This window comes from Eumetopias jubatus, unplaced genomic scaffold (assembly GCF_037043125.1).
Source record: "Eumetopias jubatus isolate StellerSeaLion01/CBP00866 unplaced genomic scaffold, mEumJub1_p1.0 scaffold_5, whole genome shotgun sequence".
NCBI lineage: Eukaryota > Metazoa > Chordata > Mammalia > Carnivora > Otariidae > Eumetopias > Eumetopias jubatus.
In genome coordinates, this window is record NW_028274811.1 from 152341403 (window position 1) to 152364421 (window position 23019).

The 23019-nt window shown below is 50.3% G+C and overlaps 1 protein-coding gene across 1 annotated transcript; it reads left to right on the plus strand.

Annotated features, from left to right (window-relative positions):
* The first annotated feature begins 19005 nt into the window (after positions 1 to 19005).
* On the plus strand, positions 19006 to 22812 carry IRX2 (iroquois homeobox 2). The gene is made up of 4 exons (XM_028090030.2): positions 19006 to 19254; positions 20595 to 21000; positions 21264 to 21980; positions 22760 to 22812. The coding sequence occupies exons 1-4, from the start codon at positions 19006 to 19008 to the stop codon at positions 22810 to 22812; spliced, it is 1425 nt and encodes a 474-aa protein (XP_027945831.1).
* Positions 22813 to 23019: the final 207 nt, after the last annotated feature.

Sequence of the window (23019 nt, forward strand, 5' to 3'; positions counted from 1 at the left end):
TTAGGAGGTTGAGTGTAGTGATCTGCTAACCGGTGAATTCCATCCTCACCCACGTGAGAATAAGCCAGCCTCCTCTTTTGCTTGTTAAATCGCTGTGGCAGGTGCCGTGGCTCTTACTTTGCAGGGGGGCTTGTCATACGAAGTGCCGGGACTGGTAGCTTGAACAGCAGAAATGCATCGTCTCATGGTTCTGGAGGCCAAAGTCCAAACGGGTGTCCGCATGGTTGGTTCCTTCTGAGGCCTCTCTCTTTGGCATGTAGTGCGGTCTCCTCCGTGTCCTTCTGTGCATGTCTGTGTCCTGGTCTCCCATAAGGATGTGGTCACATGGGCTTAGGGCCATCCCTCATGGTCTCATGGAGGTGGGTCACCTCTTTAAAGGCTTGTGTCTGAAGACAGTCACATGGAGAGGTACTAGGGTCAGGGCTTTAACAGATGAATTTGGGCAGATAGAGTCACCCCAAAACAATTCTCAAAATCTATTTGACGAACACGTGAATTAACAGAAAAATGAAGCCAAGTGAAAACTGTTGTCAGATTCTCCCCAAGCTTCAATCCAGAGGACTGAAGATGGCCGGTAGGTACACTGTTCTGGTCAGGTGGCGAGGACAGTGCAGGAGATGGAGATGAGGAACCTGGACACCCCAGGGATGTGCAGGGCACCCCAGGGCTGGTCGTGGCTAGCAAAATCCCCTGTGCAGCGTGGACGCTGTCCAGGGATGCCGGGCAAGCACCGACACCTGCCCACAGCCACGCGCTCTCACTGTCCCTTTCCCAGAAGTTAACAAAGAGATGTCACTTAACCGTGTTCGGTGTCCTCTGTGTTTATTGTCACCGAGCCCCTGCTGCCCAACCATCCTGCCAGGCTGCAAGTGCTTACTTGCCCCAGAGACAGAGTGCGGTCTCTGCCACTGCAGTCCCAAGCTGGAGTTCTAGTGATTGTTCAGCGTGAGGCAGAAAGACGTCTCTGCGCCACACCCAACTGCAGCTAGTTACCTATTTTCCCTCGTAGACTACGGCTGAATTTATTCTAAACAAAGATCTGTCGCCATCGTCCCCATTAGAGCCCAGGAACGCCCTAGGTCAGCATCGCAAAATGGGTTTCCATGCCTCTGTCAACCAAAAAAGAAATGAAAAATATGGAAAGAAGTGTTAAACCCAAATTAGAGCTAAAGGGAACCTAGGAGAGCCAGCATATCGTCCAAAGCGCTCCACGTGGCTCTTGGCCAATGCCTATCAGGTGTGTGGAAGGTGCCCTGCTCACCCCCAGCGTCGTTTCCTTCTGAACACCAGCCTTCCAAGGACGGTATTGTAGCCCTATTTTACAGATGAGAAGCTGAAGGTCACAGAGACCAGGTAAGCGGCCCAAGGTCAGTGTAACGGTGCTAGGAAACAAGTTGTCCCAAACTTAGTGGCTTAAATCAAAAATACTGTTACTGTCCATGATTTGGTGAGTTGGCTGCCCTCGAAGCCCCCAGGGGGGTTTCCATGTGCTGCATCCAGCCGGGAGCTCACGACATGTCCAGGATGTGCGGCCTCTGTCCATCGAGGGGTCTAGCCTGAGCCTCCTTATAACATGGCAGCTGGGGGCCCAGGAAGTGAAGCCCCCAGTCCCCTTCTGGAGCTGGAAGTCACTATAAGTTGCTTCCATTGCATTCTGTTGATGAAAAACCATCACAGCAGCCCAAATCCAAGGGGAGGGGCTGGCCTCTCCCTTCTGGTGTGAGGAGCGCGGGACACACAGAACAAACAATGAAAATTGTTGCTTCCTGGGGCGCCTGGGCGGCGCAGTTGGTGAAGCGTCTGCCTTCAGCTCAGGTCACGATCCCGGATTCCCGGGATCGAGCCCCACGTCGGGCTCCCTGCTCAGCGAGGAGCCTGTTTCTCCCTCTGCCCTTCCCCTGCCTGTGCTCTCTCTCTCTCTCAAATAAATTAATAAAGTCTTTAAAAAAAATCATTGTCTCCTGTTGGTGGGAAATGGGGAAGAGGGAAGAGGGGGCTGTTGTAGAAATATTTGAGTATTCAAAATATGAGGATGTATAACTCTGATAAGAATAAAAACAGAAGTAGAAAACGAGACAGACTAGATAAGAGCCACAGATTTGGGGAGAGGTAACATGAGAACACAGGGGGGGGAGTGTGTTTCAAACAAGTGATCTGTAGAAGACATGAACTCGATGCTCGGGAAAATTTGCTGTCCATTTGATATATGTGACCTCACACCATTAAAAAGCAATTCCAAATGAATAGAAAATGCTATTGTGCAAGTTCTATTGTTGTAAGAAGAAACACATATTCTGTGTTCTAGTTCCTTTAAAAAATATCTTTAATCAACCACAAGGTCACAACTTATAAATCACTAACAGATTATACTATTCAAAATCAAGGACTTATTTACGTTAAAAAATACTTTAAATTGACTTGAAAGACCAAAAAGTTAGGAAAATAATCTCAATTTACAAGGCTTAATATCATAAATTATAAAAATCACATATTAATAATGGAAAGATCAACCATCAAATAGACAAAAAAGCAAAGCAACTGAGAAGACAATTCACAGAAGTGGAGAGATAACTGTCCAGGAAACACGCGATGATGATGCCCAGCCTCAAACGCAACACAAGACGAAGGAGAGTTTGCACACAAGTAAAACATCATTTATCTCCGATCAGACAGACAAAGACAGAAATGATGGGGAGCTTATGGGCCTGACGAGGGTTTTGTAAACAGGCAGACTGATGTAAACATATACTCTTTAGGAGTATTTTGAATATTACTTTATAATTTTTGTAAAATATGAGATGTATATGGTTATTAATTGAGACACTCTACATGATAAAAAGGTAAGGGTAAGTGTAAAATTTGGTGGTTTTTGTAAACATGTACGTCCGTGTAATCATGACACCCATCAGCATATAAAGTCAAGTCCCCAGGTGTCCTGAGCCGGTTCCCCCCTACCCTCTGTCCCAGGTAAGTTCCCCTGCTACTGGTTAATATTAGCCAGTTATGTTCTAGAATGCCATATAAATGCAGTTACATACTCTACCCTCTTTTGTATCTCTCTCTTGTTTCAGCATAATGTGTTTGAGATTCATCCACGTTGTGTGTGGTAGTTCATGCCTTTTTATTGGGGCACAGGTTACATTCAGTAAATAGACCACAATTTAACTCCTCCATCTATCGATAACTACTTGGGTTGTTTCCAGTTTGGGGCTAATATAAACAATACCACAACCAACATTTGGGTCAAAAATTTGCAGGGCATGTGTTCTCTTGGGTGAATACCCAAGAGCAGAATTTCTTAGACAAGCAGTAAGCACGTGTTTAACTTTATATGAACCACCAGCAGTTTTCCAAAGCGCTCCTGCAATTTTACCCTTCCCCCAGTGGTAGTTAAGAACTCGGTTGTTCCTCATCACTGCTAACACTTGATATTATCGGTCTTTTTAACTTCAGCCTGATTCTAATGCTTTAAGTTCGTATTTCTCTTACAACAAACGATGTTGACCATTCTTGAAAGACTTATTGGCCATTTATCTATCTTCTTTTGGCAAGTGTCCATTCAAGGCTTTTACCCATTTTTTATCAGATTCTTTGTCTTCTTATCAAAATGTGTGATGTGTTTATACACACACACACACGCACACACACACACACCATTTTGTCAAATTGTACACTATAAACAATATGTCCTACATCACAAATGAGACGCTATGTACAACATAATCTACTTCACAGTCACACACTGCGGCTTTGCCCTTTCACTGTATTGTCTCTGTCCCCTGCAGACAATTTGAAGTCCAATTAATCCCTTTTTTCTCTTACGGATATTCTCGTGTGTGTCCTATAGAAGGAATAGTTGCATACCCCAAATTGTAAAGATTTACTCATATGTTTTTTCCAGATGGTTTAACTTTTGCATTTAGATTTATGATCCATTTTAAAATAGCTTGGTATATCATGGGAGGTAGAAGACAGTTATTTTTTTTCATGTGTATGTTGAGTTGTCCTTGTACCAGGGCATTTGTGTGAAGACTATGTGATCACATATATGGAGCTCTATATTGGGACTCCCTCTTCTGTTCTGTGGCTCTGCAGGTCTGTCTTTACACCAGTGTTCAACTGTCCTGATGACTGTAATTTTATAGTGAGGCTTGAAGTCAAGTAGCATAAGCTTTCCAGGTTAGTTCTTCTTCAGAATTGTGAAACTAATCTTGTTCTATGTAATTCCATGTAAACTCTAGAATCAATCTATCAGTTTCTACAAAAAAAAAAAATCTTACTGATATTTTGATTGGTGTTGTATTGAATCCACATATCAATTTTGGGAGAATGAACATCTTAACAACATGGAGTTTGCAGTCCAGGACTAGGCTATTCTTCTCATTTTATTTACATCTCCCTCACTTAACTCTCAGCACTATTTTGTAGTGTTTTGTGTAGAATTTTTGTGTAATACATTTGATTTAATTGATTTCTATTTGTTTAAATTTAAATTCTTATTTTTTTTAAATTGTCAAAAAATAAATTTCCTGGGGTGCCTGAGTGGCACAGTCAGTTGAGTGCCTCTTGATTTTGGTTCAGGTCATGATCTCAGGGTCATGAGATCAAGTCCCACGTTGGGTGCCACACTCAGTGGGGAGTCTGTTACTCTCCCTCTTGCTCTGCCCCTCCACAATCCCCCTCTAAAATAAATAAATAAATCTTTAAAAAATAAATGTCCTATAATTTCTTGCCACATTGTAGAAATATAATTGATTGTTTTATTAAAATGTCTAAACCACCTAAAGCAATCCACAGATTTAATGCAATCCCTATCAAAACACCAACAGTTGTTTTTTTTTTTATAGAACTACAACAAACCTAAAATTTTTATGGAACTACAAAAGACCTGAAAAATCCAACGGAAGTGAAAAGAAAAATAAAACTGAAAACATCACAATTCCAGATTTCAAGTTATATTACAAAGCTGTAGTAATTAAAACAGTATGGTACTGGCATAAAAATAGACCTATAAGATCAATGGAATTGAACAGAAAACCCAGAAATGTACCCACAACTATATGGTCAATTAATCTTCGACAAAGCAGGAAAGAATATCTGATGGGGAAAAGACAGTCTCTTCAACGAATTGTGTTGGGAAAACTGAACAGCAGCATGCAAAAGAATGAAACCAGACCACTTTCTTACACCATACACAAAAATAAACTCAAAATAGATTAAAAATCTAAATGTGAGGCCCAAACCATAAAAATCCTAAAAGAGAAACACAGGCAGTAATTTCTTTGACACTGGCTGTAGCAACTTTTTTCTAGATATGTCTCCTGAGACAAGGGAAACAAAAGTAAAAATAAACTATTTGGACTACAGCATAATAAAAACTTCTGCACACAGCCAAGGAAACAATCAACACAACTAAAAGGCGACCTACTGAATGGGAGAAGATATTTTAAAGTGATATATATCCCATATAGGGTTAGTATCCAAAATATAGGAAGAATTGGTACAACTCAATACCCCCAAAACAAATAATACAATTAAAAAAATAGACAGATGACATGAACAGACATTTCTCCAAAGAAGACCTCCAAATGACCAACAGACACATGGAAAGATGCTCCACATCACTCATCATCAGAAAAATGCAAATCAAAACCACAATGAGATATCACCTCACCCCTGTCGGAGTGGTTGAAATAAAAAACACAATGGGATGCCTGGCTGGCTCAGTTGGTAGAGCATGTGACTCTTGACCTTGGGGTTGTAAGTTCGAGCCCCACCGTTGGGTGTAGAGATTATTTAACAATAAAACCTTTAAAAAACCCACAAGAAACAGCAAGTATTGGCAAGGATGCCGAGAAAAGGGAGCCCTCGTGCACTGTTGGTGGGAATGCAAACTGGTGCAGCCACCGTGGAAAACAGTATGGAAGTTCCTCAAAAAAATTAAAAATAGAACTACCCTGTGACCCAGGAATCATACTACTCGGTATTTACCCCCCAAAATACAAAAACACTAGTTCGAAGGGATACCTGCTCTCTTATGTTTATAGCAGAATTATTTACAATAGTCAAGATATGGAAGCTGCCCAGGTGTCTACTGATGGATGAGTGGGTAAAGAAGATGTGGTCCTATACATCCAATGGAATGCTATTCAGCCGTAAAAATAATGAAATCTTACCGTTTGCAATGACATAGATGGAGCTAGAGAGTACAATGCTAAGTGAAATAAGTTAGTCAGAGAAAGACAAATACCAGATGATCTCATTCATGTGTGGAATTTAAGAAATAAAACAAATGAGCAAAGAGAGAGAGAAACCAAGAACCAGACTTTCAGCTACAGAGAACACAGTGATGGTCATCGGAGAGGAGGCGAGGAGGCGGGGGGTGGTGGTGGAGTAGATGATGGGGATTAAAAAGCACACTTATCATGATGAAAAAAATAAATAAATAAATGGAAAAAAGAAATATAATTGTTTTAAGAGGGATATTGTATCCTGTGGCCTTGTTAAATTCACACATTGATTCTAATAGATAATTTGTTTTCCGCAATCATGCTGCCAAAGAAACCTTTCCAAAATCTGTCTTGTGTCTTTGTTTGCTTGTTTGTTTACTTACTTATTGTCTTATTACACTGGCTAAGACCTCCAGTGTAATGCTGAGCCCAAGTGAAAACCCTTATCTTTCCCATCCTGAAAAGCATTCACTCTTTCATAATTAACGATGATGTCAGCTGTGGTGTGTGTTGATGTCCTTTGTCAGGTTGAGAGATTTCATTCTGCCCACAGTTTCCTGAGTGTTCTTAATAAGGGAGTTGTAAATTTTGCCACCATTTTTTTCTGCCCATCTACTGATATGACTCTTCTCCTTTATTCTGTTAATATAATGAATTACATTGATTTTCCGAAGTTGAGTCAATCCTAAATTCCCGGGATGAGCCGCACATGTGCATGGAGCTTTACCCTTTGATGTGTTGTGGAACTTGATTCCCTGATATCCTGGAGGACTCTCATTTCTCTGTTCACGAGACATATTGGCACTGTGATGAACAGACGTCAAACAGACAAAGACAGTGTCCAAGGGACCGCAGTCAGAACACATTTCATAGCCACCAGAGTGGCTAAGTGGAAATCAGTGACCATGCCAAGTGTTGGCAGGAGTGTGAGGTTGCCAGCATCCTCCACATTGTTGAGAGATGTAAATGGGACAGTCATTTTCTATCCCTGGAAAAACTCCTCATTCACCCCGTGACCCAGTCACCCCACTTCTTAGACTCTATCCTGATTCTGTGCCTTCACAGATACGGGACTGCCTTTGTGGAAGGCTGCACACTGCAGCACTGTTTTGAAAAGCAAAAGCTTCTAAGAACACAAATGTCTTTTCTGGGGGTCCGGTCGAAGAACCACAGTGCTTTCCCAAAATGAATGCTCTGAAGATATTTTTGAAAAAATGAGGAAAATCTCTATAAATAATTTGTAGTGGGGGGGATTTCCTTGATTTACTGTTCAGAAAACTAGCAGGGTGTAGAAGAGATATGCAATAGGTTATCTTGTCTCTGAGAAAGAAAGGGAAAGGATTTACTTATTCTCCTGAATGCAGGCGTATCTTTGCTTACGTTAGCAAAAAAAAATCATGGAAGACCTGTGAGAAGCTAATGAGGATGGACAAATGGAGGGTGGGACAAATAAAGGGAAAGGAAAGAATCAAGACTTTGCTGAGTATACTGTTCATGACTTTTAAACCATGGAAGTTACTTTGCAAAAAATAGAATCCAGTCTAAAATGGGAAAAGCTCTAAAATTAACATAGAGAGAAATACATAAATCTGTGTATGAAATTGACAGGATAATATATTTTCAAGCAATTTTGAACACAGTGCTTTGTGCATCCTGAATGTGATATCTTCCAGATACAAAAAGATTTGCAAAGAAAAAAACTGTACTCAGTGAATTTATTGTTATTAGTAATGTTGATATAGCTTTGAAACTTTTTATGCATATTTTAAGATAAATCAAATAAATAAATATACAATGGTGAAGGAAACAAGACTTTCAATATATGGGGAGAGATGTAAATAAAAATATTTTGATGTTAAATATAAATTAGAAATATGTGTGTGCTTATCTGAGATGTAATTGATTATCTACGTTATTTCAAAATCTATATATAAAAGTTGACCATAAATATGTTTCTCAGAGAGTCATATAAAAATCTGGAAAAGTCAGAGATTTCACAAGATAACAAATACAACGACTTGCTCTTCTTCTTGTTCCATTATAGTACATACCCGATTCATCGTTTTCATAAATAACTTTAAAATCACCAAATACGTATGAAAAGGTAAAAAAAAAATACATAAGTGACAAAATGTAAATTTTTTCCCTATTCCCGCTACAGATTTCACTCCTCCTAAATAACTCCTTGGAAATCTGTTTCTATCCCGACAAATCTTTCTGCACACAATAATAGCATTTAAAAAAAAAAAAAAAAAAACAAATGAACAAAAGTCCTGCCAAATTTTTACCCCCTGGTAATGTTACAAATATTCCCCACTAGGCGTCCCTTAAAGTAAAAGAACAATGCAGCAATGTTCCCTCTTAGAGTTGCCATCATCACCGTGTCCTCTGGGTAGTCCTGCAGCTCCTCGGAGCTTGGATGACGCTGCTCCCAGCTCGCTGTCCTCAGAAGGGTGTGGTCTTATGGCCCGTCCTCACTGTGCTCAGAAGGGACTGCGCATAATACGGACCTCACCTCGTCTTTAGCTGTCAGGCTGTGTGTGTCCCTCAGGGTCTCTGAAATGCGCACAGTCTGAACACTGCCACCGCTTCAAGGGCGCCTCCCTTCCACTTTCATAAACACGCCCACTTCTCTCATCTCCCCTGCCCTGGTCCCCAAGTGATGGCAGCCACCAGACTGATCCCCACTTCCAAGATCTTCTAATTCAAAAAGGTCCCGATACATTTTTAATTTAAATTCTATGTATCATGCAGTAAGTCACCTTCGGGATTGGCTTCGGTCCATCCGCCTCATTCTCTGGAGATGCACCCAGGTTGCCATGTGGACCCACAGGTCACTTTGTGCACTGCTGAGTAGTACCTCAACCATCCGGCCACGGAAGGATGTTTGGGCTGCTTCCAGTTTCTGTTACAAATAAAGCTGCTATGAACATCCGTGTGCAGAGGTTTGTGTGAACATAAGTTTCTGTTTCTCTGGGACCAATGCCCAAGAATGCAATTGCTAGACTTCGTGGTAGTTTCAAGTTTAGTTTTATAAGAAACTGCCGAAATGTTTTCCCAGAGTGAATGTACCCTTCTCTATTCCCACCAACAATGTGAGAATGATCCAATTTCTCCACATGGTCACCGGCAGTTGAGGTGGTCACTCTTTTATTTATTTTAGCCATTCTGATGGGTGCATGTATTCCCATTGTGGTTTTAATTTGCATTTCCTTGGTGGCTGATGATGATAAACATCTTTTCATGTGCTTATTTGTCATTTGTTTATCCTCTTTAGTGAAATGTCTTTTTGTGTCTTTTGTCCAAAATCTAATTGATTGTCTTCTGTCATTGTTTTCTTTCTTTTTCTTTTTTTTTTTTTAGTATTCTTTATATATTCTAGATACTAGTCCTTTGTTGGATATATGGTTCGCAAATATTTCCCCCAGTCTGCATCTCATCTTTGCATTCTTTTTAAAAGTAACTCTCACAAAAATAAGTAAGTAAATAAATAAATGTATCTTTCACAGAACAAAAAGTTTGAATTCGGATGAAGTTCGATTAACCAAATTTTCCTTTTATGGATGTGCTTTTGGTGTCTGGCCTAAGACTGCATTGCCTAGCCCTAGATCTTAAAGATTTTCTTCTATATTTTTCTAAAGGTCTTACAGTTACATTTAAGTCAGTGATCCATTTTTAGTTAATTATCATATAAGGTGTGAGAGTTGGGTTGACAAGTTTTCTGTTGGTGTTTTGCGAGGGATGTGCAATTACTCTCACACCGTTTGTCAGAAAGACTAACTTTCCTCCACTGAATTATTTTGCATCTTCATCAAAATAGATCAGGTATATTTGTGCGAATCCATCTCTGGGCTCTTGACTCCGCTCCAGTGGTCTGCCTGTCTATTCCTCTACCAGCAGCACCTACTCTTGACTCCTGCAGCCATGTAGTGTCTGGAAATCAAGTAGGCTGATTCCTCTCACTTTATTCCTTGCACAATCATGTTAGCTATACTAATGACCATGACTTTAAAAAATAAATTTTAGAATTGGTTTGCCTGTATCTACAAAAATCTTGCTGGGATCGAATTAATTGTTTAAATACTGTAACTCCTACCCACCCTGGATATTTTATGTAAAAATACCATCAACATTCAGTTTGCTAATGTTCAAGTTTCCTTTTCCCAAATTTTCAATGCTCATTCTTTCAGTTGCCCAACTAATCATTGGCAGCACCTGCTATGTGCTGGGACTGCACAGATCATTTGGGATGCAAAACTAAAAACGCATGCTCACTTTCCTCAAGGAATGCAAGGTTTGGGGCTGATTGCTAACTCAGGAATTTTTGTAAAACTCAATGCTGTTTTAAATGTGAGTATATATTAGGTCTTCAAGTTTAACATCCAAAATTGATCATGTCTTCTATCAGAGAGCCAGGGCTCCTGAGGAGTCACCAGATCTTCCCCCCATTGCCTGCGCTCCGCCATGCTCAGGTGCAGTGGAATCTCCAAGGGGGGAGCAGTGGTGAAATGTAAGCAAGTGTCTCGGTCAGTTTTCTGTTTATCTCCCTCAACTCCTTGCTGTGCCTTTTAGAAGTAAAAATGAATAACCAGGAGTAAGCCATTCATTCATCCATTTCATCAATACTTGTTTCCTGCTCATGACTTTCCCAGGCTTGGGGAGTGGGTGGGAATGAAGTCAGAGAGCCAACATACTGGAACACCAGCAGCTCCCAAGGAGAAGAGGTGAATGAGAACCACGGGGAGGAGACGCATGGGGTGAAGCAGTCTGTAGAGGCCTGACATGGGAGGGGGTGTGGCTGCAGACAGAAAGGTGAGTGGGCCAGGGTGCTCGGAGCAGAGAGCAAGGGGGCTGCCAGCCTACAGCTGTGGGCAGAAGCAAGTTCCAAAGGGCTTTGGGTCATGTTGGCACAGGGAAGCTTTTGGAAGCCCAGTGGCTCCCAGGAAATAATGCCCTCCTCCTGGCCTGGCTCAGAACAGGCTGAGGAACAGAATGACATTTGCAGACCACTGTAATCACTGACCAGGCCAGGCCAAAGGACCTGGCCTCATAGCCTCTCCCACTGAGCAAGGGCTTTAAGCAGACTTGTATCTGAAGATCCAGATCCCTCTGGCTGCAGTGGTGAGAGGGAGTCCTTTCTCGAAAGACCTTAGGCCCAAAAAGGCAAGAGTTCTCCTTCAAGAGTGAGGAGGTGCCTGACCAGCCACAGCTTGCCAGAGCATGCACCTTCTCCCTGGGCACTGACTCTCTTCCCTTTTCCTTGTGAGGCTGCACTCTGCCTTCCCCCAAATTGCTGCCCCCCAGCCCCTCTCTCTAATCTTGATTTGAATTTCTAAAATATGTTCACTGTGACATCAAGAGAAGATGCAGAATTCCACAGAGTGTAAAGGCATGCTTCTCCCTATAGAAGCATGCAGGTGGCCAGTGGGCAGCCAGGCTGCAGTGGGTGCTGTCCTTTCCTTCAGGAGGCCTTGGAGCCCATGACCATGAAGGAAGCCAGGGGCCAGGCCCCGCCTCCCACCGAGTGAGGCAGTGGTTCTGCAGATCCCAGATGGAGGACACAGGGCTCCTGGGGAGGTTGTTGCCCAAGAAGCCTGTCCCCCTGCCATGCTCTGGATAATTGCACAAAGACATACACCCAGGTGACAATCCATTTAAAGGTCTACACTGCAAACCCAAGACATTGTTTTTTGGTTTTTTATTTTTTTCTGAAGGGTAGGGAAATGGAGAGAGGAAAAAAGACATGAAGGATGTAAATTTTTAAGAATTTTTAAAAATAAACAATGAAATTAGCAAATCATACTTCTGTGCTATAACATTTTTTAAAAATGCTAATTCTTATTTTCGTTTTAATTTTCAAAACAAAATATCTTCACACAATGAAAATGTACAGAGTAATATAATTGCATGGAACCATCATCCCAAGTTAATAATCATTAACATTTTTTTAATCATTAACATTTTGTGACATTTGTAACAGTTACAACAGATATATTCAGAAATAAAACATCACTAATAGTGCCGGGCCCACCTCCCAGTCCCACTGCCCCACTTCAGAGGTACTGGGCGGGTGTGCCCTGCAGTGGAGTGGAGACCTTCCTTCTCACCCGGCTGCCCCCCAGCTCTGCCTGTAAATAGTACTGAATGTGGTTGGTTGTAAATGTCCACCCTCAGCGTCATCTTGCCTGTATACTTTTTCTTTTTAGTTATTATTTTTCCTCACTCAGCTTTATACTTTCAGGACTTATTCATGTTGATACAAGGAGAACTACCTTCATTCACATTCATCCCTGGGGACCATTCTATTCCGTGAAATATGCCACAAATTCTTTATCCGGGCCTGTACTGATTGCGATTTGGGGTTTCTAGTCTTGCACTTTGCAAACAATACCGCAAGGCCTCCTGGAGATTCTCTCTGCGGTGGACAGGGAAGCAAGGGATTGCAGTTGAGACGGAGTGGGCATCTCCTGCCCTCCCAGATGCTGCCGAACGTCTCCCTAGTCTCTTTGCAGTAATTTCAACTAGCACAGCAATGAGGGAGTGCTCCCTGTCGGCACCCTCTGGGCCTAGTTTGGTGTCATCCAGTGGATGGAGAATCCCATCTGCTCCACTGTTTGACTTCCCCATCTCTAGGCAGCTGGGGCATCTTTGAGCTTTTTCGGATCTTCTCTGTGCAGAGTCTGTTCCTATCTCCGGCCCATTTTCCCCACCGAATGGCTCGTCTTCATCCACTGAGGGTCAGAATTCTTCCTGATTCTGTATAGCAGTGTTTGCCATATTTACAGGTGCTTCAGATATCTTCTCCCTGGTGGGTGTCAGCCATTTACATGCTGTCCAACGGAAGTTTTTGGTTTTACTTTTAACGCAATTTGTCAAACTGATGCTTCTGCATTCTCTCCAGTTTTTTAAAAGGGAAACCCAAACAAAGCAAAACCCTCCTCCCTTCCCTACCTAAGCAATGCCAGGTGTGTCACGGCCTTCGGGAGAGTTTGGTAGGGGACAGGCACGCCATTGCGCGTGCCATGTGCCCCCCGAATTAGCGGTCTGGTCGAGCTGTTTGAGGGTACACAGCGAACTAAGATTAGCCAAAAGATCTGCAACATGGCCCCGGACGAATGCTCTCCAGAGCTTCTCCTGTTGGATAAAAGTAATTGTCAAAAGACTGCAGAAAATCTTCCTTCCCCAGTGTGTTCTTGCGAGCGAGGAGTCCGACCTGCCCCCGCCGGCCCGGAGGTGACTCCCGCGGGCTCCGCACTGTCGTGGGCGCGCTCCCCGCCGCACGCGCCGCCGCGAACGCCACGGAGGTGCGCTCCGGTGTTACAGCGGTGACAAAGCACGGAGCAGCTGCCGCAGGGGCGAGGAGGAAGATGAGCTAAGTTCTTCCAAATACTGTCTTGCGGAAACATTAAAAAACAATAACAACAACAACAACAACAACAACAAAAACCTTAAAACCAAAACCAAAAGCACAACACAACAAAACCCAAACCCAACAACTGCTCATCTGTTCCCCTTGCGCCGAAGAGCCGGCGCGGGGCGGCGCGGGGCGGCGCGGGCCTCTCGGGCAGCGCGTGTGTGCGCGTGCGTGTGTCCGCGGCTGGGTGCGGGGTCGGGGTCTGCCTGCGAGCGCGAGGGGCGGGGGAGGCACAAAGGCGGACTTTCCAACCTTTCTCCTTCCCACCGTCGCCGGCCAACCAAGGCTGCTCCCGAAACGGGTCTCCCGAAATGGAACTCAGTCCCGTGCATTACTGCGCGTCGCCTCCTCTCTCCTCCCTCGCTAGGCGCCGGGTTCCCCCCCCCACCCAGGCCCTAGGGGCTGCGCGTCAGGACGAGGAGGGGCGGGAGAGGAGTGGGGAGAGCAGGGAGGGTGGAGTGGGCAGACACCAGGTCTGCAAGATGCGGAGAAACGGGGAGAGAGCCTCAGGAAGCACGTCGGAGGCAGGGCGCCGAGGAGAGGATGGGCCCTTTGCTGCCCACTAAAGGAAACAGGGAGGGAAGAGGCAGCAAGGAAGAGACCTCGCAGGCACTGAGAGCTCAAGAGTCAGTAACGTAGGGAAGAGCCAGGTAGCCCAAAATGCGGTTCTTAGAAAGTCAGAGAAGAGTGCCCTTGGTCCTGGGGTCCCGACCCCAGGGGTTGGCCGCTGGCCTCTAGAGACTGCCACCTCTGGTCATCTCCCGTGAGGCTCGAGGCAGCTCCAGGCCGGGTGTGGCGGGGACCTCTCCGTCTGCTAGGGATTCTCCCGCGCGCTTGCTTTCCGGGGATCTGTCTCAGCCTCCGAAACGGGTTGGAGAACCTCAGAATACCGTTGCATCTGAAATCCAATCAGACGTGCTCGAAGCAAACCGAGGGGGTTGTCAACTGCGCTAGAGGGATATTTACGTTTCATTTTGAGTTGCACTTAGTACAGTTTATGGCGGCATATTTCGGTTTGCGAACAACAGGGAGAGAGAGAAACAAAGGATACTGCAGAAACAAACTTCCTGACCCTGCAACTCTTTCTGCGGCACTCCCTCCAGGAGCCCAGGAAGTGCTGCGACAAGAGGGACCCTTGATTAGGAATCCAACGGGAAGGTGCTCTGGTACACCGAAACGCCTTACCTTGTAAAAGTGACTGCATTAAGGGGGACCCATGTAAAATGTGTATATTTAATCATAACTGAACGACCCCAATAAAAAAAATTACGTATTCCAATGGTGGCTCTTTTCCCACCAAACTCTTTACAAACTCCGCGGATTACCAGAGTAATCAAACAGAATGAAAATAAGTTCCCGCGTGGCTTTGGTTTTATTAAAGTGCCGCGGCATAATTTTCCTTCTTCCCCAAATTAAACCGACGTGGGAAGAGGTAGGTCGGGCCAGGGCTAGGGCACCCACCGCCCATCAGTGGCCGGGGACAGCACCAGGGCCACCGCTGCAGGGACGAGGCCGCAGTCGCAGGCCACAGCGCCCCCTCGCCGCCCGCACGCACGACTTTAGGGCCCGCGTCGCTTCCTGGCCTCCCCTGCGCCCGAGAGCCGAGGACGGACGGTGTCTTCGAGGCGCCTCGGCCTGCGCAGCCAGCCGCTTTCCGGAGAGAGACCCTCGGGCCCAAGCCCGCGTTCCAGGCATTTCTCCCCGCTCGGCCTCGCAGGAATCCCCGGCTCGCTGAAACGTGCATGTCCACGCCGACTCGTTCTAAATGCATCGGCCACTGTAAGGACAAGAAACAAAAACTGTGACAGTATTAACTTATTTTTACAAACGCACACATGGGAGAGGGGGAGACTCCACCGCAAGCCTGAAACTGCGCGTTGCTCCTGTAATTGTTACAAAGTGATCGCGAAAGCAGCTCTCCAGTTTTCCTGCGCGCCTACCCGTTCTCTGCCGTTCCAGCTCGGACGGCAACCGAAAACAAGAGCGGCCAAGGGGCTGCCCAAGCCCAGGCGGCGCCGCTAGCCCGGACACCCCTCGCGCGTGGGCTGAGCATCCCAGTCGCTGCTGTCTCGGACAGGCGGCCAGGGGGCCCGCGCCGCAGCGGCTCGCTCTCCGCGCGGCCTGCGCTCTCCGCGGTCACCGGAGACGTTGTTCGAGCCAAGCCAGGCCACCCTCGCAGGCGGCCGCGTGCGGAGCCACCGCGTCGAGCCTCCGCACTTGCAGCCCGTTTTTCCCATTGATTTATTTTAGAAGACTAAGCCAACTTTAATCTAAGAAAAGGAAAAGTGAATTTAAAAAATCAGGGAACTTTAAAGTGAAACGGAGTTTATATATTCCAATAACAATGCAGAGCGTAAGTTTTAATGTCTCTGCGTAGGCATTTTAATTTGCTACAGTCACTACCAATAAAAACGGCATGTAGTGTGATTCGACTGTTTAATAGTGCAAGGTAGACGGTTATTATTAGTAGCAGGCAGCAGTATGGAAAATTTAGATTTCAGTGGAGGAGTGTAATTGCTGGGGGAAAATACACTCGAGGAAGAGGCTGTCTTTAAAATCAGCAGCACGAGCTAAAGAGGGGAAGAGAAGACAGCGTTTGTGAAGATGCACCCAGGGCGACTCGAGCCCCTCCAAAGCCACGTGGGCTTGTCTGCTTATATACTTAATTGATGTCAAAATCGAGTGTATCCGGAGCATACGCTCCTGCTCCAAACTGGGGATGTTTTTGTAATAATTCAATGTTTTCTTTTCTGCCCCTGGCAGAGATCAGGCCCAAGGGGGGTGGAGGGAGAGAGAGGGAGGGTGAGGGGGCGAGCCCCAAATGCTAATGAAACAGCAGGAACTGGCCTTTAGAAATGGAAATACTGGAGGCTAGTCATCCTTGGAGATAAAAATTAGACCTGATTTTTTTTCACTTAAAACTATCTAATTGGAAGCGAACCCAAAAGCCTGCAATCTGATCTGTTGCTGTTTATGTTTGTCATTCAATGTGTGTGACTCTCATTTATGGCTTCTACCTGACACAGTCCTCTCTTGGGAAGACCAAAAATATCATAGATCCTGTCAATGGTATGCTCCAGGGGACTGCTGGAGACCCCCCCTCCCCCACTACTTTTCTCTTTCCTTTGACACTACAATAATCGGTGTAAAGTGTCTGCCTGCACTGAATTAGGACAGCTTGCCTGGGGTGGCAGCATTGTTGAAACTGCTGGGCTAGGTCCTCCAAGTAGCCCAGTGTGGGAGAAGTGGTGTGTTTGGGGGTGGTGTGGAAGTTGAAGTATAGAGGATGCAGGGGCTGGTATTTAGGAAGGAGAGAACACTGGGGAGGCAGGGGTGGGAAGACTGGTGGGGGTTGGTGGTAACATGCACCTACTAGGAGTCACATGCCTGCAGGCCAGGGAGAATGGATTCTTCCCAAGCCCAACACCTCCGTTTGTAACTGGTTCCCTCGGACCTAGAGAAAGACAAACACAGCTTCACTGTGTCTTGAAGGTTCTGCTTGTGAACAGGCCTGGGCTGGAGCCTCTAGATGCCCACGCCGCAGCCTTGCCTGGCGAGCACCCACAGGACCTCAACATCAGTCCATACAGGGCTGGTGGGGCAGGGTGCGGGGAGGCGTCTGGGAGAGAGTGCTGCAGGCCTGAGCTCCCCGCTGCAGCAATTTCACCTTACAGGTAATCCACCGGAGAGGGCCTCGGAGGAAGAGGCACCTGTTGGGTGGGCGTCCCTGCCCAGGACACACCTACACCCCGTGGACCTCCTGAGCGCCCCCCATCGGCGACCACCCCCCTTGTCACAGGCGCCCACGTCCTCGGGCCCAGGTGGGGGAGAGATGGAGAAGGGTTGAGGAGTGAAAGGTATTCTGGGGCTGGGGTCCCAGGGCTCCTCACTAAGCATCTTGCCTCTGGGCCCGAGAGGCACCTCCGGAGCGGCAGGTTACCTGAGCTACCTGTGATGCCGATGGCGTTCGTGCCCGCAGCCTCTTTCTCCTTCCTTCCCAAGTGACAGCGAGGCTTCACGTCGTGCCAGAGGAGGGCTGTCCGGTGACAAGCATTCTCTCGAATGCTTTACGACACTTGTCCGAAAGAGGCGTCAACTTATTAAAATAAAATCAAATAAAACCTTTCGGGGTGGCATCTTCACGGGAGAAACACTGGCGCCGTGTGTCAGAACATTCTCAACAGCGCAAAGTCCTACCACTCGGAGACCCGGGTCTCCACTCTGGACTTCGGGGCACAAAGCTCACCTCTGGGCCTTCCTGGCAGTTCGCAGTCAAGCACTCGGATCCGGGCCCCGCAGGGACGCGCTGGGAGGCGCGGGGCAGGCGACCAGACTCGAGGCCACGCGGGAGCCTCACACGCGGTGAGGCAGAGTCGACGGAGGAAGGTGGAAGGGAGAGCCGCGCACGCCACCCCCAGGAGGACCTGGGCCACGGGCGCTCCCATCCCGCCCTCCCATCGCCCCCGGCTCGCGGCCCGGAGCCTGGAGTCACGCGCGCAGTCCCCTGGGCCGGCCTCTTCGTGGCGCAGAGGGGACGAGGACAGTTCGTCCCCCAAGTGGACCTGACCGGCCCGATTGCGGGCGGCCTCTGCCTAGTCCTTGAGGGCCGACCGCGGGGTGGAGCAGGGGCTTGGGGGGGCGGTGAAGAAGGTGACTGGGGCGGCGAGGGGGAGCTGGCCCGGGAGGGATGGGGTTGCCGACTGGCGGGCTGGGGAGGGGGGCGCTGGGAGTACGTGCGACTGGGAGGGGGTGCGCACTGGGCGAGCTGTTCAGCCCGGCCAGGCTGCGGGGCCGCGGGCCGCAGGCTGGTGCTGCGCGGGAGGCGGCTGCGCCACAAAAGCCTGCGCGTCCCTCCCTCCTTCTCCCCCGCCCTCCCGCCTCCTCCTCCGCCCTCCCCTCCCCGCCCCTCCCCCGGCCGCGGCCTGGCAGCGGGAGCGGGCGGAGCGGGCGGAGCGGGCGGAGCAGGGGAGGGGGCGGGCGCCCGAATATGCAGATGAGCGCGTGACGGACAGCTTCGCGTTCCAATGTCCCTCGGAAACTCGAGCGCTCCTTCCTCAACTCCTCACTCCCGACTCCAGACTCCCCCAAACCCCGACCGCCGGCCTGGCGCGCGGCTGCGCCCACCGGCTCCGCGCTGCCGCCGCCGCCGCCGCCGCCGCCGCCGCCGCCGCCGCCGCCACCGCCACCGCCCCGCCGCTCCCCCGGCCCGCGGGCCTCCCGGGCTAGTGCGCGGGCCGGCCTGCCTCGGCCCGGGGCCCCCGCGCCCGCCGCCGCGCCGCGCCCCGGCCGGGCGTGGATGGAGGGCGCCGCGCGCCTTGCCCGCTGCTCGGCGTGACGCGGGCCCGGTGCCCCGCGCCCACCATGTCCTACCCGCAGGGCTACCTGTACCAGGCGCCCGGCTCGCTGGCGCTCTACTCGTGCCCGGCGTACGGCGCGTCGGCGCTGGCGGCGCCGCGCAGCGAGGAGCTGGCTCGCTCGGCGTCGGGCTCGGCGTTCAGCCCTTACCCGGGCTCCGCGGCCTTCACGGCACAGGCGGCCACAGGCTTCGGCAGCCCGCTGCAGTACTCGGCCGACGCGGCTGCCGCCGCCGCCGGCTTCCCGTCCTACATGGTAACCGCGCGCAGGCGGGTGGGAGGGGACGCGGGACACCCGGGCGACGGGACCGCGATCGGGGCGCGAGGGCGCGGGGAAAGTGCCGTGGGCGGTGGCTCCCGAGTCTCGGACGCTGGCCGCCGCGTCGCGGGCGGGACAGGAGGCCGGAGTGAGAGGCAGCGCGGCCCGCTGGAGACGTCCCTCAGACCGGAGGTCCCCTTGGCTTTCGGGGTGATGTTCCCAAAGAGCCTGAAAAGTGCGACACCGCTGGGGTCGGGAATCTGTGCTGGGTTGTCCTTCGTTCACGCGCCAAAGCCTGGCGAAGAGTGCAGAGCGGGCCGGGAGCTAGCTTCTCTCGGCCCGGGGAGCGAGGCTCGGCGCCCCTGGGGCTTCCGGGGTGACTGCCGGGCGCTTTGGGTTCACTTGCAGGGCTTGGGGATCACCGGGTTGGGGGGAGGGAGCGGAGCCTTGGCGGCAGCTCCGGGGCCCTTCCTGGCGCGACAGGATCTTGGCCTTAATCTGTCGCACAGGCCCTGCTTTCAAAAAACGTGTCGGCGGGCGTGTGGCAACTCTAATTGCCGCCTCAGTCCCCTGCGTACGGAGAGTAGCCACTGCTTCCCCGACCTGGGGTCGGCCCGCTCGCCTCTGGTTCCGCGGCTGGGCCCGGCCCGTTGGTGGTGACGCCCGTTTCGGGTGATTGAGGCCGTTACGGGGGGGGGGGGTTGTTGTCGCCACGGCCCGCCCTGGGTGGAATTCCGGGGCAGCGACATCGGAGCTGGGGCCTTGGCGGAGGCTGCAAATGTCTCGAATTTAAACGTTAAAGGCTGAATTAAAATGCTAATTACCGCGTATTTGAAGTATTCGAAACGGTGACTGGCTTCTGAGTTGCAAATTGGATTTGCCGAGCTTTAGAGCGGTGAATAGCGGAGCGGGGGCTCCGGGGTGTTTTTTTTTTTTTTTTTTTTTTTTTTTTTTACCATATAAGGGCGGGGAAGGGGGAGTAGGGGGAGCCAGCCAGAGAAATTTAGATATCAAGAAAGTACCTGTGGGTCCGTGTGCGTGCATGTTTGCGTACATCTGTGCCCGCAGCTCAGGGATATTTGGGGGGAAGACACGTCATTTTAGGAAAGTGAAATAGTTCAAAAAATTCGAGATTAGCACTGCAGCGTTTTCGTGATCAGCAGCCTGTCTTACATTATGCGCTGCGTTTTTTTTCTGCTTATTTGCTGCGGGAAATAAGGTTCCAGCGCGGGACTCACCCTGGACTAGGCGGCATTGGGAGGGCGGAGGGGTCACGTTTGGGCCGATGAGGGCCGGGTTCCCGCACACCGCACTCACCAGGCTCTTGTTGGTTCCAGGGCGCGCCCTACGACGCCCACACGACCGGCATGACGGGCGCCATCAGCTACCACCCGTACGGCAGCGCGGCCTACCCGTACCAGCTCAACGATCCGGCGTACCGCAAAAATGCCACGCGGGACGCCACGGCCACGCTCAAGGCCTGGCTCAACGAGCACCGCAAGAACCCCTACCCCACCAAGGGCGAGAAGATCATGCTGGCCATCATCACCAAGATGACCCTCACGCAGGTCTCCACCTGGTTCGCCAACGCGCGCCGGCGCCTCAAGAAGGAGAACAAGATGACGTGGGCCCCGAGAAACAAGAGTGAGGATGAAGACGACGACGAGGGTGACGCTGCAAGGGGCAAGGGGGGCAGTCCGGACAAGGCGCAGGACGGCACGGAGACGTCGGCGGAGGACGAAGGTGAGCGGGGCCGCGGCGGGCGCGAGCTCTTAGCTGGAGCTTTCTTCCCGGGCGGGCACAGAGCCACGGTCGGGGAAGATGCTGCCCGCTGCCCCCCAGGGGCGCGGGGGCCAGCCGAGTTGGTCTTCGGGGCACTTCCTGGGGAGGCCGTGCTCCCCCCAGGACGTGGCTGGGGTGGGGTCGAGGTGGGAGTTCACGCGGGGCGGGGGGCGCCCAGGGCCCGGGTGTCGCCGCGTCCCACAGCCCTGCCCGCGCCCCTGCAGGGATCAGCCTGCACGTCGACTCGCTCACGGATCACTCGTGCTCGGCCGAGTCGGACGGGGAGAAGCTGCCTTGCCGGGCCGGGGACCCCCTGTGCGAGTCGGGCTCGGAGTGCAAGCATAAGGACGACGACCTGGAAGACGACGAGGAGGACGAGGGCGAGGGCGAGCGGGACCTGGCGCCGCCCGAGCCCGTGACCTCGTCACCCCTCACTGGCGTGGAGGCGCCGCTGCTGAGCCCCCCGCCTGAGGCCGCGCCCCGCGCTGGCGGCGGCGGCGGCAAGATGCCCCTGGGCAGCCGGACGTCGCCGGGCGCGCCGCCACCCGCCAGCAAGCCCAAGCTGTGGTCTCTGGCCGAGATCGCCACGTCGGACCTCAAGCAACCAAGCCTGGGCCCCGGCTGCGCGCCGCCGGGGTTGCCCGCGGCCGCCGCGCCCGCCTCCTCCGGGGCGCCGCCGGGCGGCTCGCCCTACCCCGCCTCGCCGCTGCTCGGCCGCCACCTCTACTACACGTCGCCCTTCTACGGCAACTACACAAACTACGGGAACTTGAACGCGGCGCTGCAGGGCCAGGGGCTCCTGCGGTACAACTCGCCGGCCGCGGCCCCCGGAGAGGCGCTGCACTCCGCGCCCAAGGCGGCCAGCGACGCGGGCAAGGCGGGTGCGCACCCGCTGGAGCCCCACTACCGGCCCCCGGGCGGCGGCTACGAGCCGAAGAAAGGTAGGCGGCTGCGGCCCGCGGGGCCTCCGGGGAGGGAGAGCGAGAGCGGGCGGGTCCCGGCTTAGTCAGCAGTTCGGAGAACGCCTGGGTCAGGGCCCAGGGAGACCCTTGGGCCTGGCACGGGGAGCCTTTGTTGCGAAAGGCGCCACTCTGACCAGAAGTTAGGGGAAGTGAAGGGGGCGGCGGTAGCACTGAAAAGGGGCGGAGAGGGCAGAGCGACCCCTGCCTTGCAATAAGGCTTAGCCCTTTATTACTTACATTAATTATTTAACTTACTATTATCATTACGATTAGTATTATTATCATGATTGGTTTCCTCAAAAAACAAATTGTCACAAAATGCAAATTACAGCTTGTCTCCCGGTAGATTGAGTAGAAGCTTTGGTGTGTTCTCCGCTAGGAGAGTCTCAGCTGAGTCTTCTGCTTTTGGCTGGAAGGAAACAAGATGTTGTAGTAAGTCTGAGAGGCGCTAGTTCTTCCAAATAGAAGACAACAGTCTGCCGCTTCCCCTGCCCTCTCTGTGTCTCCTACCGTGGCTCATAATTCAGGCTGGAGTTGATAAGACCTGCAGAAGGAGCTCAGACAAGAAAAGAAAATGAGAACAGGAAACATGCCCCAAATCCGTCTCCAACAGTGGCCGCTCAGACAGTTTCCCTAAACTGTTTTGTGCGTTCAGGGAGTGAGCATGCATGGGTGTGCGGGCTGGTGGGTGTGCAAGCTGTCTGGGAGACAGATGGCTCTGGGGTCAGGTTCTGACTAACTGCCGCCTCCCCTGACAGATGCCAGTGAGGGCTGCACCGTGGTTGGTGGGGGCGTTCAGCCCTACCTATAGAAGGCGCCCTGCGCAGCAATGCAAGTAAGTGGGCACCCTGGGGTTGCCTCCCACCCTGGGGGAGCCTCCAACACCAATTGCACTGTAAACTTGCTTACTGTATATTTCTTGCTTCTTGTCATGGAGTCTGAGGGCAGAGCATTGCAATGTTCTTCAGTCTTTTTTTTTTTTCCTGGAAGTGGGAAAGTACCCATTCTGTTTTATTAT

What these genes read in the sequence shown, in the direction of transcription:
- IRX2 (XM_028090030.2), top strand. Translation starts at nt 19,006, where the DNA reads ATGTCCTACCCGCAGGGCTACCTGTACCAGGCGCCCGGCTCGCTGGCG. An exon ending in GACGTCGGCGGAGGACGAAG is followed by an intron (nt 21,001 to 21,263) that starts GTGAGCGGGGCC and finishes GCGCCCCTGCAG; the next exon opens with GGATCAGCCTGCACGTCGAC. An exon ending in CGGCTACGAGCCGAAGAAAG is followed by an intron (nt 21,981 to 22,759) that starts GTAGGCGGCTGC and finishes CTCCCCTGACAG; the next exon opens with ATGCCAGTGAGGGCTGCACC.